Consider the following 14,118-nt stretch of genomic DNA (forward strand, 5'->3'; position numbering starts at 1 on the left):
TGTACATGTTAGGAGATTAGACATTTTTTTCTCATTTGACATACAGAATCTTTCAAAGTTACCACCTTGTTCATCATCACTGAACTCATTAATAAATTTCCCTGTGGCTTTACAATCAGTGGAAGCTTTATCACCACAAATCTTTAAAAATTTAATGCCATGTCTTTTCTTAAATTTCTGCAACCAGCCTGTTGAATATTCACAGTTCCCTTCAATTTTCAGTTCATTGTGATAGATCTTTGCTTGTTTCATTATCAGCATACCATTAAGTGGTAAGTGTTCACTGCGACGCTGACGGATCCACTCCTTCAGTACACGATCGAGACCTTCATTTTTAGCTTTATGCAGTGTTTTTCTATTTTTCATTAACTTTCGTTCATCACTTTCAGCATAGAACTTCAACAGTTTATCCTTCTGTTTCTTCAGGTCATATATGGTGGTCATTCCAACACCATACTCTTCTGCAAGACGTTTCACACTTACACCACTGTCTAGTTTCTCTAACAGCTTGACTTTCTGTGCTATAGATAAACATAAATGCTTCCTCTTTTTCTTATCACTGTTATCCACAGGGATATCTGCAGGCCTTTTTGACATTTTCAATATCTTCACATCTCACAACAGAGAATAAGCAAAAAAACAAGTGAGTTAACATATGTAGGCGTTGGCCCTATGGGGCATTGTGAGGAACCTGCCATTAGCACATACATCTTGCACGTGTGCCATTTTATTACCCTCTGTGGGTGCACTTGCATGGAGGAATCTGGCCGTGTGCAGAAAACATATAGCACAGCCGACAGGGGATGGGAGGGTCTTTTTTCCCTTGGGGTTGCTGAATAAACTTTGTGTTGTACACCTACATTTTGACTGCAATCCGTCACAAGAGGTCAGATGTGAAATTGTCCACTTTTGGAATGTTGTTGCTCAAAAAGTTTAGGATTTTGTAGCATTTCAGATTTCAGATTTTTGGATTAGGATGGTCAACCTGTATTGGTAGAGGGATAAACACACAGATCAATGGAACAGAATAGAGAACCCTGAAATAGGATCACATAAATTCGCACAACTGGTTTTGACAAAGGTGTAAAAACAATTCAATGGAGGAAACATAGCATTTTGAACAAAATGGTGCTGGAGCAATGGCACATGCATAGGCCAAAAAAGAAAAAGAAAAAAGAATAGAAGAACAATAACTATAACCAAAGTTTCACACCTAATCCAAAAATTAACTCAAAATGTGCCATGGACTTAAACGTAAAACAGAATATCTTTTAGAAAATCTTCAGAATCTAGCAGTAGGCAGAGAGTTCTTAGACCAAAAGCACAATCCATAAAAGGAAAAGTGGTTAAACTGGACTTTATCACAATTATAAACTTTTGCTCTGCAAAAGATCTGAGTAAGAGGATGAAAACACAAGCCACAGTCTAGGGAAAAGCTATTTATAACCACATAGCTGACAAAGGACAAGTATCTAGAATATATAAAGAACTCTCAAAATTCAACAGTTAAAAAAATTAGAAGGTAGGCCAAAGACATGAACAGACATTTCATGAGAATATACAGATAAAAAATAAGCACAGGAAAAGATACTCAACATCACTAGTCATTAGGGAAGTACACATTAAAATCACAAGCTACCGCCACATGTTTATCAAAATGGCTAAAATAAAAAATAGTGACAATACCAAATGCTGGCAAGGATGCAAAGAAATTGGATCACTCATATATTGCTGGTAAGTATGTAAAATCGTACAGCCACCCTGGAGAGTATTTTGGAAGTTTCTTAAAAACTAAACATCCAAATATCTTATGACCCAGCAATTGCACTTCTGGGCATTTTCTCCAGAGAAATGACAACTTACATTTGCACAAAAACCTGTAAACACATGTCTATAGCAGCTTTATTTGGAATACCTGGAAACAAATCAAATCAAGAATTCTTTTTTTTTTTTTTTTTTTGAGACAGAGTCTTGCTCTGTTGCCCTGGGTAGAGTCCTCAAATGCCTGGGCTCAAGTGATCCTCCTGCCTCGGCCTCCTGAGTAGCTGGGACTACAGGTCCTAGTACTCTGGGAGGCCAAGGCAGGAGGATCACTTGAGCTGAGGAGTTCAAGACCAGCCTGAGCAAGAGCAAGACCCTGTCTCTACTAAAAATAGAAATATTAGGCAGGTGTCCTGGTGCATGCCTGTAGGCCCAGCTACTTGGGAGGGTGAGGCAGGAGGATCGCTTAAGTCCAGGAGTTTGAGCTTGCAGTGAGCTATGATGATGCCACTGTACCTTGGGTGAAAGAGTAAGACTCTGACTCAAAAAAAAAAAAGAAAAAGAAAAAAGAAAAAGAAAGAAATATCTTTCAGATACCTATAGGAACAATGAATGCTATTAGTTTCCTGTGTGTGCAAGCAAATACTTTACCAGTCAGAATCCACATATATATTTTTTTCACCTTTCACAAAACTGTTAGCATACCATTTATGCTATTTTTCACCTTGCTTTCTTCTAAAGCATTTTATTTCTTTAAAATTAATGACAGTAAAATAATATTAAAATTTCACAAAGCCGGATGGTGGGTAAAGAGTAATTTTTCACAATATTCTCTATACTTTTCTACTTTCTTCCTTTTGTTCTTGTTTTCAACTGAACAATCCTTGGCTACAGAATGGAAGATAGATTCAGAGGCTAGACTGAGGAAACGAAAAAATGGGTTCTGTATGCTATTTAGGAATACAGGCACAGGATAGCCTTGTCAATCCTCTTCACCTAGCAATGAGACTTAACACATAGTTGGTCAGTAGAAGCTTACTGAACGAATTCAGACTTGTTTAAATGACATTCCAACTGCAATACAGTGGATGCTGTGGTCCAGATACCTCCTGGGGACCTAGCTGATCATTCCCCCAGGTTCTGGGAGTTAGTTGCTGATGACCCACACCTCGGTCCCTCTCTGGGCGCTGCCTTCCACTGAAGGAAGCAGCCTCAACAACAACAACAAAAAATCACAGTGCCTCCCCAGGTGTAGTCTGTATCCATCCATGATTGGTCAATGCAAGGATATAAATTTTTGGCCCCCTTGCTTTACTTTGGAACAACTCTGAAAGGGTCATCCTAGCCTCAGCGTATTCCTTGGGATTGGCTAAATCCTCTGCTGCAACAGTTTCACAGTTCTACTTCTCCCCCTGCCTACCTAATCCTCCATCACTATTAACAGGTGCTGGTCTTGAAGTACTCCCTATGCTCACCATTAAACCTCCCCTGTGCACGCTAATCGCCCTCCTGAGTCCTCCAGGGAGCTCAACCCAGGACACACCACATCACCCTGTTTTCTTTTTCTTTTCATAGCACTTATCACTACATGAAATAGCCTTATTTACTTAATACTTCAATACTTATCATCTGCTGTAAGAATGTAAGCTTACCAGGACAGATCTTTTTTCTCATACGTTGTGCAACGCTGTATCAAGCGCCTACAGGCAGGGCCTGGAGAACACAGCAAGCACTAAATATTGGTCGTTGAGATGAATGGAAGCACGAGGCCGACCCTGCGCTGGGTCGTGGGATCACACAGCCTCCAAGGAGCATTCCGGAGCCGCGGGTTGGGGCGTGCCCCGGAGTCCCCGCCCCTCCCGGCACGCCCCCAGGTCCAGGCAGCTGGCGGGTGGGCCCCGCCGACGCCGCAGCGGGCGCAATGCGGCAACCCGCGGTTCGGCTGGTGTGGCTGGGTCAGGTGCGGTACGCCGAGCTGCTGGCGCTGCAGGACCGCTGGCTGCGGCAGCTACAAGCCAAGCCGGGCACCGAGGCCCTGTCGGGGACTGAGGCGGGCGCACTCCTGGTCTGCGAGCCCGCGGGGCCCGTGTATACGGCCGGGCTGCGCGGCGGCCTGACGCCCGAGGAAACTGCGCAGCTGCGGGCCTTGGGCGCCGAGGTGCGCGCCACAGGCCGCGGCGGACTCGTTACCTTCCACGGCCCAGGCCAGCTACTCTGCCACCCGGTGCTCGACCTGCGGCGCTTCGGCCTGCGCCTGCGCACGCACGTGGCGGCGCTGGAGGCGTGCGCCGTGCGCCTGTGCGAGCTCCAGGGGCTGCCGGGCGCCCGCGCGCGGCCTCCGCCCTACACCGGCGTCTGGCTGGACGAGCGCAAGATCTGCGCTATCGGTGAGCGCTGCGGATCCGGAGCTGGGGCCGGGGCCTGGTGGGGCTGCACCAATGGAGGTGTGGGGAGAGCCCGGGCCGGAGGAGGAGTGTGTTGAGAGGTTCTGTAGTCCAGCACGCTTTGTCATGGGTGGAGAGACACGAGTAAATGAATTGCCAGGTTACTTCCTATGAATCACAATATAATGACAATAAGGGTGCTAACTAATTTTCAAGCTTTTTTTTTTTTTTTTTTTTTAGCAACAGAATCTCTCTGTTTAAGGACATTCCCTGGAATCCCTATAAGTGCAGCTGCTGTGGAGCCACACATCCCTACCCTGCATCTGTTCCCCTTTCCCATCACTGCACAATGAATCCCTTGTTGCTCCAGAAACAAAATTTGAAAACCAGTAATCTAGTCCAGGTCTCTCATCGCACCCGGAGGGATCCTGAGAAGGGGAGGGTATCTATTCTAAGACCTTTTGTCTCTCGCCTAACAGGAGTCCGCTGTGGAAGGCACATCACATCCCATGGCCTGGCTCTGAATTGCTCTACAGACCTCACGTGGTTTGAACACATTGTGCCCTGCGGGCTAGTGGGGACAGGTGTCACTTCCCTGAGTAAGGAGCTCCAGAGGCATGTCACTGTGGATGAAGTAATGCCACCTTTCCTTGTGGCCTTTAAAGAGACCTACAAGTGCACATTGATCTCAGAGGACAACTGCAGCTGAAGAGCATTCATGTTATCACAGCCAGCATGGTCCTGCCTTGGGAAGCCCCAAGTCTGACTTGAGTCACCCACCAAAACCCAGATTCTAGACCTGGCCTGTCACTCACTGACCACGAGACTAAGGGCAAATCATAAGCTCTGAGCCATTGTTTCCATATGTATCCTGGTCCATTTATATCTTCCCACCTACCTCAGAGATACTAGCTGTGAAAACACTATGAAAAGCAACACATGCGATATAAAACATTAGCGCCACTGTTGCCATCAGCTCTTCTGCTTAGAGAAACTCAGATGTCATAGATTGTCATTTCTCAATTATTTGTTATTTCTTCCATACAGTATATAGCTGGGCAATTCTGGGCTCTTGTTCCTTTTGTGGAAATCAAATCTCTGGATGGCCCAGGTGAAGGTGATATGAAGTTCTTTTGCAAGAAACTTGGATACTATACTTTCTGCAATAAAAGGAAAAGCCTCTTAAAGGACAAAATGTCTTCCTGGGTTGGATTCCCCAAGTGTGATAATTTAGCTAGTTTTAGTTGGGGTAACCTGAGCTAGGCCAGAGGCTGGGAAAGACAAGAATAATTTCTCACACTGTACATATGCCAAAGATATTAATAGAAGTGAGCTTTTCTTTTATGAGACCTCTAAGTTTATAAGGGTTTGTATTAGCTACCTAATACTGTGTAACAAATCACCAAAATTTAGTGACTTAAAACAATAGACATTTACTATCTCATATATTTTTTGTGGGTATATTTTTGGGAAAAGCTTAGCTGAGTGTTTCTAGGTTGAGTTCTCCCATGAACTTGCAGTCAAAATGGCAGCTGGGGCTGCAGTCATCTAAAGGCTTGACTGGGGCTGGCGGATGAGCTTCCCAGATGGTTGTTGACGGGAGCTCTCAGTTCACCAAGTGGACCTCTCCATAGGGGTGCTTAAATATTCTCATGACAGGGTGCTTGCTCTGGCTTCTTCCAGAGCAAGTGATGCCATAGAGAGAGACAAGATGGGAGCCACAATGTCTTTCATGACCCAGCCTTGGAAATCACACAGTCATTTCTGCAGTCCTCTAACAGATGAGCCCTATTCAGTGTGGAAGGGACTTCACAAGAGCAAAAAGAAGTGAGGATCTTATGGGGCATCTTAGAGACTGGCTGCCACAGGCTGTTACAAGTGCAAAGGACCTGGAATGAGAAGTCAGGGGACCCTGATTCCAGTCCTGGTTCTGAAGGGCCAGTGGGGTAGGCATCCTGTAGGAGAGGTGTCTCCAAGAACAGGTGGGCAGTGAGCAGTCAGAGCTGGGGAGGGGGAAGAACAGGAGGCCAGTGTTCAGCTGAGCTCTGGCTGTGCAATCGGATCAGGACACTGCTGTGGGTTCCTGACTCTCCTTCCTGCTTGGACAGATCCCACCTCCGCTTTCCCACTGGGGCCCTTCCTCAAGGAAGGAAGCTGAGCGTATGAAGGAGGATATTTAACACCCTGGCTTTCCCCCTTCAAGAAAGCCTCTTCTTGTTTGTTCAGAGTCTTTTCCTCATAAATAAACAGATTGTCCAGCATCGGGTGAACCAGTGCTGAGGGTGAGGACGTGACCAACTGCAGTTACTGGTCCAGCATCTTGTTCCTCTGGTGAGGCTGGCAGGAAACTCAACAGAACCAGCTCTGGCAGCGTGACCAGGTGTGCCTTGCTTCGTGTAAAAAGGCTCTTTCTGAAAACTGCCATGGAAATCAGATGTTTGCAATCTAAATCTGATGTTTTTAACCAAATTGTCATTTACTGTACATATTATCATACCGTACCATATTATATCTATAAAGGAAAAAAAAAACACTTGCACTCCCACCTAACACATCCTTTTCATTTGTGTGTGTGTTTTCAGTATCTGCTCGTGAGCAGACATTTTATTTTTAATGTACTTTTAATTATGTGTATAAAATTTTGTATGTTCTTTTATTTATTTTTTATTTTTATTTTTTTTTTTGAGACAGAGTCTTGCTCTGTTGCCCGGGCTAGAGTGAATGCCGTGGTGGCGTCAGCCTAGCTCACAGCAACCTCAAACTCCTGGGCTTAAGCGATCCTACTGCCTCAGCCTCCCAAGTAGCTGGGACTACAGGCATGTGCCACCATGCCCAGCTAATTTTTTTTCCTATATATATTTTTAGTTGGCCAGATAATTTCTTTCTATTTTTAGTAGAGACAGGGTCTTGCTCTTGCTCAGGCTGGTCTCGAACTCCTGACCTTGAGCAATCCACCCACCTCGGCCTCCCAGAGTGCTAGGATTACAGGCATGAGCCACAGCACCCGGCCTTGTATGCTCTTTTAAACCAAACATAATATGACAAACATTTCCCCACATTGCTACATAGTCTTTATATTTTTGAATGCCTTAACTTTGTTTTTATTTTTTAAAGAATGTTGATCATTTTTTTATTATTGGTAATGCATGGACAGGGAATAAAATTTAAAAGGCACAGAATGGTGGCATTAAAATGTAAGTCTTGCTCTGACTTTTCTCCCTTGTAAAACCCAGTTTCTTTCCCTGGAGGCCTACATGATGATAAGTGTCTTATTTATATACTTTAGAGATATTTTATATATATATAAGCATATATGATGATATGTATTCTTTTTCATATAGTAGCATACCATATGCACAGTCCTGCACTTGTGCAATTGTTTCATATCAGTGTATAAAGAACATCATCATTCTTTTTAGTAACTATGTAATATTCCATTGAACTTATTTAGCTAACCTCTACTGAGGACATTTAGAGTATTACTAATCTCATGCTTTTATAAACCAAGATACAATGAGAATCCATATATAAATGTGTGTGTGTTATTTCACACATGGTGAGTACAAAGGTTGCATTTCTAGAAATGATTTTCTGAGTCATAGGATATATGCATTTTATTTTAATATTTTCATATTGCCTTCCATAAAAGTTATACCAATTTATACTCCCGTCAGCAACGTACGAGGGCAGTGCCTGAATTTTAAATGTTCCAACATCTTTGTCTTAGTCTGTGTTGCTATAAAGGAATACCTGAGGCTGAGCAATTCATAAAGAAAAGAGGTTTTATGTGACTCACAGTTCTGCAGGCTGTACAAGAAGCATAGCACCAGCATCTGCTCTGCTTCTGGTGACGGCCTCAGGAAGCCTCCACTCATGGCAGAAGGTGAAGGGGAGCCAGTGTGTGCAGATCTCATGGCGAGAGAGGAAGCGAGAGAGAGGGGGAAGGTGCCAGGCTCTTTTTAACAACCAGATCTCATAACTAAGAGTGAGAACTCTCTTATTCCCTGGAGGATGGCACCAAGCCATTCATGAGGATCCGCCCCCACAATCCAAACACCTCCAACAGTGGGGATCAAATTTCAACATGAGACTTGGCAGGGCCAAACAAAGCATATCCAAACCATACCAATCATAGAATGTTATTTTTAAAGCTTTTCATTATAAAATATTTTAAGTATATAACAATGAACCTGCATGTACCTATCATACAGCTAAAGCAATCGTCAACTCATGGCCAATCCTAGTTTATCTAAACTGATACCACCTTCCTGCCTTCCCCCTGGATTATTGTGAAACAAATCACAGATACCATATTATTTCAATCAAAAATATTTCAGTATGTATTCCCCAAAGATAAAGACTCTTTTAGAACTGTTTAACCACAACATCATCATCACACATAGAAATATTTCTTCAACAGCAACAAATATTCAGTTAATATTCAGATTTTTCCAAAAAATCTGAATACCACATCAGCTGAAAGCAAGGTAGGGAGGGGCGACTCCCAAAAGGAGAGAAAGTTTCTGTCCCCAAAAGAAGAGATTCTGGGCAGGCCAAGACATCAGGTGTCTACTAAGGCCTCAGAAGACAAGTAAGGAATTTGGGGAGAGACAAGAAGGCAAGGTGTATTCCAGAGAGAGGAGAAGCATGCAAGTCTCTGATAGGAGGGTGTTCGGGAGCAAGGGGCTGTCTTGCTCCAGATGACAGCAGCTGCTTTAGGTGGTCCACGCGTATTCCCCTGGCCTTGCCATTTCAGTGCCATAGGTCTCCTTCTGACTGCCAGCCTGTGTACCTTTTGTCTCAGGACTTTTGGAAGGGCAGGGCTGTCAACCCACGTGTCAGGCTGGATGTGCTGGAGAATTAATGTCCCCTGGGAGCAACCCTCGACCAGTGACTGACTCTGCTAGTCCCCGTGCCTCTACTGAGGGATGACTCTGCGTGTGTGTTCTACACAGGCCTCCAGAGTTCCCTAGCAGGGCCAAGCTTGCTAAGGGTACACCTCGTCATAGACTCCCTTCTCCCCTGTCTCACTTCCCCACTCCCCGAATGGTATTTTCCGGGATCACCTCACACATGAACCACTTGTGCTCGGTTCCTTGTCTCAGGGCCTGCTTCTGGGGGAATCCAAATTTGCCTCAAATACATTCTTCTAAAAGTAAAACTTAAATCAGTATCAACATTTTTTGGTGTTTTGTTTTGTTTTGCTGTCACATTATCCTATTGACTGATGTGGGCTTACAAATATCTAAAACCTCTGAGGCATGGCCCCTCCTTCCAAGAGCTCCTGATCTGAGGGGAAAAGCCAATAATAAGCACTTCTCAGCCATCACTTCACTCACTCCTTGGAGCCCGGTAAGCTTTGCAAGACTGAGATTCCTGTTTTGCAAGTGAGGAACCAGAGGCTCAAAGTGGTGCAGTGACTTGGCCCAGGTCCCACTTCCTGTGATATCCTCAGCTAATGGCTCCCTCTGCTTGTGCCCGTGTCAGCCCCAACCAGGTGTTCTCTTATCACTAGGAAGAATTAGGGGATCCCACATTTCTCTGTGGCTTCAGCCAGAGCTCCGGTAAAAACACCCACATCTGTTGCTTGTTTTCCAAATGTTTGATGACCTTGGAGGTGGAAGATTAGAAGCACCATAAAACAAACTGTGCTCTGACCCCCCCAGGCTGCTACATCACTCCCTCTTGGACTGAGGGCTCCCCCAGGAGGGCGACGTTTTCCCAACAGTTTGGAGGCTCATGAAGTCAGGGCCATTCTTCCCACATCAGACTCAACTCTCCCTAAGAACAGGGGCTTATACTCAGGTGATACATGTAAAATGGGGGAAGGTTGAGGGATGGGGGTCAGGGACACAGATGAGGACATCTAATTTAGTGCAGGGGACATTTCTAGGAGGAAGTAGCATCTAAGGACAAGTTAGCCAGCCCCAGGAGGAAGGGCGTCCCAAGCAGAGAGAACGGCATAGGCAAAGGCCTGGAGGTGCTAGAGAGCATGTGGGCATTTGAGGAACTGAAGCCTATCCTCCTCCTACCCCTCTCTGGGGTGAACAACTCAAGCCTCCTCCCACATTCCTTAGTTCTCCTACTCCTCCCTACCACCCATTGCCCAGGGCAGGCTAAAAAGGAATGGGGGGACCCCACCCACTGCCTGTGCCCAACCCTTCCACTTGCCCCTCCATGTACTCACCACCCTTCTCCACCCACCACAGACCTCGTTTCCATGAGTTGAGCCAACAGGAGGAAGTGGGGAAGTGGTAGAAGACCACAGGATGGGAGGGGAGGGAGAGGATGGTATTGTTCCCCTGGCTTTCTCCCTGCGGCTCAGCATGGATTGGTTGCTGCTTCTACCAAAGGCCACAGCTCCAACCCATCTTCCCTCCCACTACTTCCCTCTCCAAGTTCCAGAAACCCCTTCCTCCTCTAGCCCTCTCAGTGTAGGTGCTTTCCCTCTCCACTGTTGCTAGCCAGGCATACTGCACTATTCTCTCTTAATGTCCTAAACCCTCATCACACTCTCATTAAGTTATCCAGTTCAGGGTGCCATCTATTTCCTGCTGGGACCATGACTGACACACAGCCCTAATCCACCGTCAGAGGATAGACAGGGGCGCGCTGAGCCCTGTGAAATGCCAGGAGCCTGGGAGGAGTTATTAGTATTCAGACCAACTCAATTCCACTACACTTGCCCCAAAGCTATGAGGGCCCAGGGCTGTTCTAAGCACCTTACACACATTATTTAATCTTTGCAGCAAATAACAAATCCAAAAGATTATATTACCAGCCCTGTTTCCAGAAGAGGATAGTGAGGATGAGAAGAAGAAATTGCCCAAGTTCATGTAGTTAGAGGCAGGTCCACAGTTTGAACCCAAGTCTAGACTCCAAAGACCAAATGAGACAGCGAGTGTGAAGATGCTTTGAGACTATGGAGAGTCAACATACCACACCTGGTTGAGCTGTGAACCGTGGTGTGGTGCCTGTCCCTCCCCAGGAGGCCAGGCTGAGTCTTGAAGGCCGGATCTGGCAGGGGCCCCAGGGATCAGGGTGCCTTATACCCTTCTGTGTAGAGGGGGAAACAGGCCCAGAAAGGACAAGTGGTTCCTCCAAAGACACGTATTTACTGTTGGAATCAGAATGAGACTCTGGAATGCACATCCTCAGACACCCACAAACACATCAGAGAAGGAGGTAGCATTCCCCTTAGAGAGGAGTTCAGAGAGAGAAGGAGAGGAAGTAGAGAGAGGGGAAGATGCTGATTTCTGGGCTATAGCATTTTAGATTTGGGAATCCAAGGAATTAAGGATCAAACTGACAGGCCAGGAGGAGATAAGACATGGAGGCACAAACACAGACTCTTCATGAGTAATGGAATAAAATAACTTGATGTGACTGTTAAACTTCCTATGTGACTCACACTGCATTTCCCCTGGTGACCGAGGATTCTGATACCACCCACGCTCACCCTACCTCTCAACCACTCTCCCCTATCTACTAGGCAGACATGGAGTTACATCCTGGGGATACTATGGAGAAAAAAACACAACTAGTCTCTGTTCTTGTTGAGCTTACAGTCTAATCGGAAAGGCAGACCCCAAATCAATACACAGCTAAACAGAAGATTGGGTTGAGTTCTATGAAGAAAACAAACAGAGAACCAGGCAGATGATGGTGCCATTCACTGAGAGAGAAGACTGAGGAGAGCCAGGGAAAGAAATCAAGAGTTCCAGTCCCAACATGTTATCCAAACAGACAATGTCAAGTGTGTTGGATATGTGAGTCTGGTGCTCAGAGGAGAAGTTTGGCCTGGAGGTTGAAAAAGCATTCGGCTACTTCGAGGCTTTCTCGGGTTCCATCTGTTCTTGGAAGCTTTCCCTGATAACACAATTCCTAGTGATCTTCCCTTTCAAGACCATCATTCATTCATTTATTCAGCAAATTTTTACTAAGGTCTACTTCGTGCTCGACTTGGTGCTAGGGATGGCTTAGTGCCCTCCAGGGGCTTATATTCCAGGTGTGGAGTCAATTGATAAAGTGGACACTTATAACACAGAATGGTAAGTGCCGTGTTGAAGGGAAGTGCAAGGGGCTGTGGGAGCACAGAGAATGGGCCTCTGTATCAGTCAGGTCCCTGCAGGAAGCAGATGGCCATCTCGTATCAGTAATTTGAGGAGGCTCTATTCAGAGATGAGCACAAAGTGGGGAAACCACTGGGTCATGAAGTACTCTGGGGCTTAACACACTTGGGTCGCTACCGCTCCTAGGCCTGAAGGGAAATGAAAAGGGGGTGGTTATAGGAATCCAGAATCAGGGAGAGCTCTGAGATAGGGCTGAGGGACAGAGGGAGCCGTGAGCCTCAGCGGGGGATGCAACAAGGGCAACAACAAAAGATTTTTAAAAAAATAAGTGAAATATATCAGAATCATCTGGTTAAGTGTTACTGAAAAACAAGCCAGGGAAGGGGCTTAGGGAGGACAGGAGAAGGGAGGGATTAGAATTTGTAAATTGGATGGGAAGGGAGGGCCTTACCAAGATGATGACATTTAAGCAAAGACTTGAAGGAGGTGCATCTCTAGGTGAGTCTTCCTTTCATCCCTTCAGTGGGCCCCTCCTACCCTCCACCTCCTCCCCATTCCCCCACCCTTCTCATCCTAAGGTCAGTACCTTGTCTCCAACTTTGGATTAGGGAGCTCCTTGAAGGTCCCTCTCAGACGATAGGCTCCTCAGGGACAGGAACTCTGTTTCCTCCTTCCTTTTCTCACCCAATAACAACAGAAGCTGCCATTTATGAAGCACATGCCTCATGCTAGGCCCAGCTCTAGGCATTATACACAGTAGGTCATCTAAGCCTAACAGCAAGCTTACAAGGCATGGCTGGGGAAAATGAGGCAACTCAGTCTACTTTCCAACAGTCCCTTGGCCAGCTGCCTTCCATAACAGCGTTCCTGCCTCATTCTCACCCCAGAGAAGGGGAAATGGGAGGATAGACCTTAAATCCTTGAAAGACCAAAAAGTGAACAAAAATTAGGCTTATATTTTAAGTTTCCAATGGGTGCAAGGACCAAAGAGTAGAAGTCAACAGGAGGCAGTCTTTGTCAAAATGAGAGAAAGTCGTAACAATTAGAGCTGTTTGGCTGCCTTGGAGGCAATGAACTCCCCGTCACCAAAGGTGTGCAGGAGAAGCTGGACAGACTCATATGAAAAATGAAATAGCCTTCATTAGGCTCATGAGGGATTTGACTAGGAAACTTGTTAGAGTCCTTCCAATTTAGTGCTATCATTAAATGATTCTAGACCTCTAAGACAGTATGAATCTAAGACTTTGATTCTAAGATTTTATGAGTACAAGAGACAATCCCCGTTTCCAAAGAACTCACAATCTAGCAGATGAGATAGGCAAATAGTTACTTTCAATAACTGTAATAAGTAGTCCTATAGAGTAAATGCAAGGCCCCAGGGAGGGTCTGGGAAGGAGCCCTGACTTAGCCAGGCCTATTTTCTCATGGCTAGTCCCAAGAACCAGTTTGCATCAGAGTCCTTTGGAAATCTTGTTTAAAAATGCTGATTTCTGGGCTCCTCTCCAGATCTCCTGAATCAGAACCTCTGGAGTAGAGCCCAAGAGTCTACTTTATTAAAACAAACTCCTCGGGTGATTCCTAGACAGACTGAAAATTGAGACTGCATGCTGGATGGTCAGGATGACTTCTCTGAGAGGTGATCTCCAGGCTGAGAAAAATGAATAGCTGGGTCAAAACATGTAACCATGGAAATAACAATGTGTTCTGATGAAGATTAGCGATTTTGTGCAAAATGCACACCATGTAACAGGGCTTTTAAAATGATAGGACTTCTTAGATATAGTCTGAGATTCTGTGATCGAGGGTATGTTCCTCAGATATCCTGGACAGATCTCTGTTTGCAAGGGAGTGACAGAGCTGGCCTGAGTTTATTATTAATAATTATTCTGAACCTGGAGGCT

The 14,118-nt window shown here is 45.4% G+C and overlaps 1 protein-coding gene across 2 annotated transcripts; it reads left to right on the plus strand.

Annotated features, from left to right (window-relative positions):
- Positions 1–3,659: 3,659 nt before the first annotated feature.
- Positions 3,660–5,090, plus strand: LIPT2 (lipoyl(octanoyl) transferase 2). Of its 2 annotated transcripts, none has more exons than XM_069469254.1 (2): positions 3,660–4,148; positions 4,625–5,090. In XM_069469254.1, the coding sequence occupies exons 1-2, from the start codon at positions 3,683–3,685 to the stop codon at positions 4,852–4,854; spliced, it is 696 nt and encodes a 231-aa protein (XP_069325355.1). In that variant the 5' UTR covers positions 3,660–3,682; the 3' UTR covers positions 4,855–5,090. The 2 variants fall into 2 exon arrangements, with proteins under 2 accessions (XP_069325355.1, XP_069325356.1); XM_069469255.1 differs by having other exon boundaries at positions 3,660–4,174; positions 4,625–4,726.
- The last annotated feature ends 9,028 nt before the right edge of the window (positions 5,091–14,118 follow it).

This window comes from Eulemur rufifrons, chromosome 6, assembly GCF_041146395.1.
Source record: "Eulemur rufifrons isolate Redbay chromosome 6, OSU_ERuf_1, whole genome shotgun sequence".
NCBI lineage: Eukaryota > Metazoa > Chordata > Mammalia > Primates > Lemuridae > Eulemur > Eulemur rufifrons.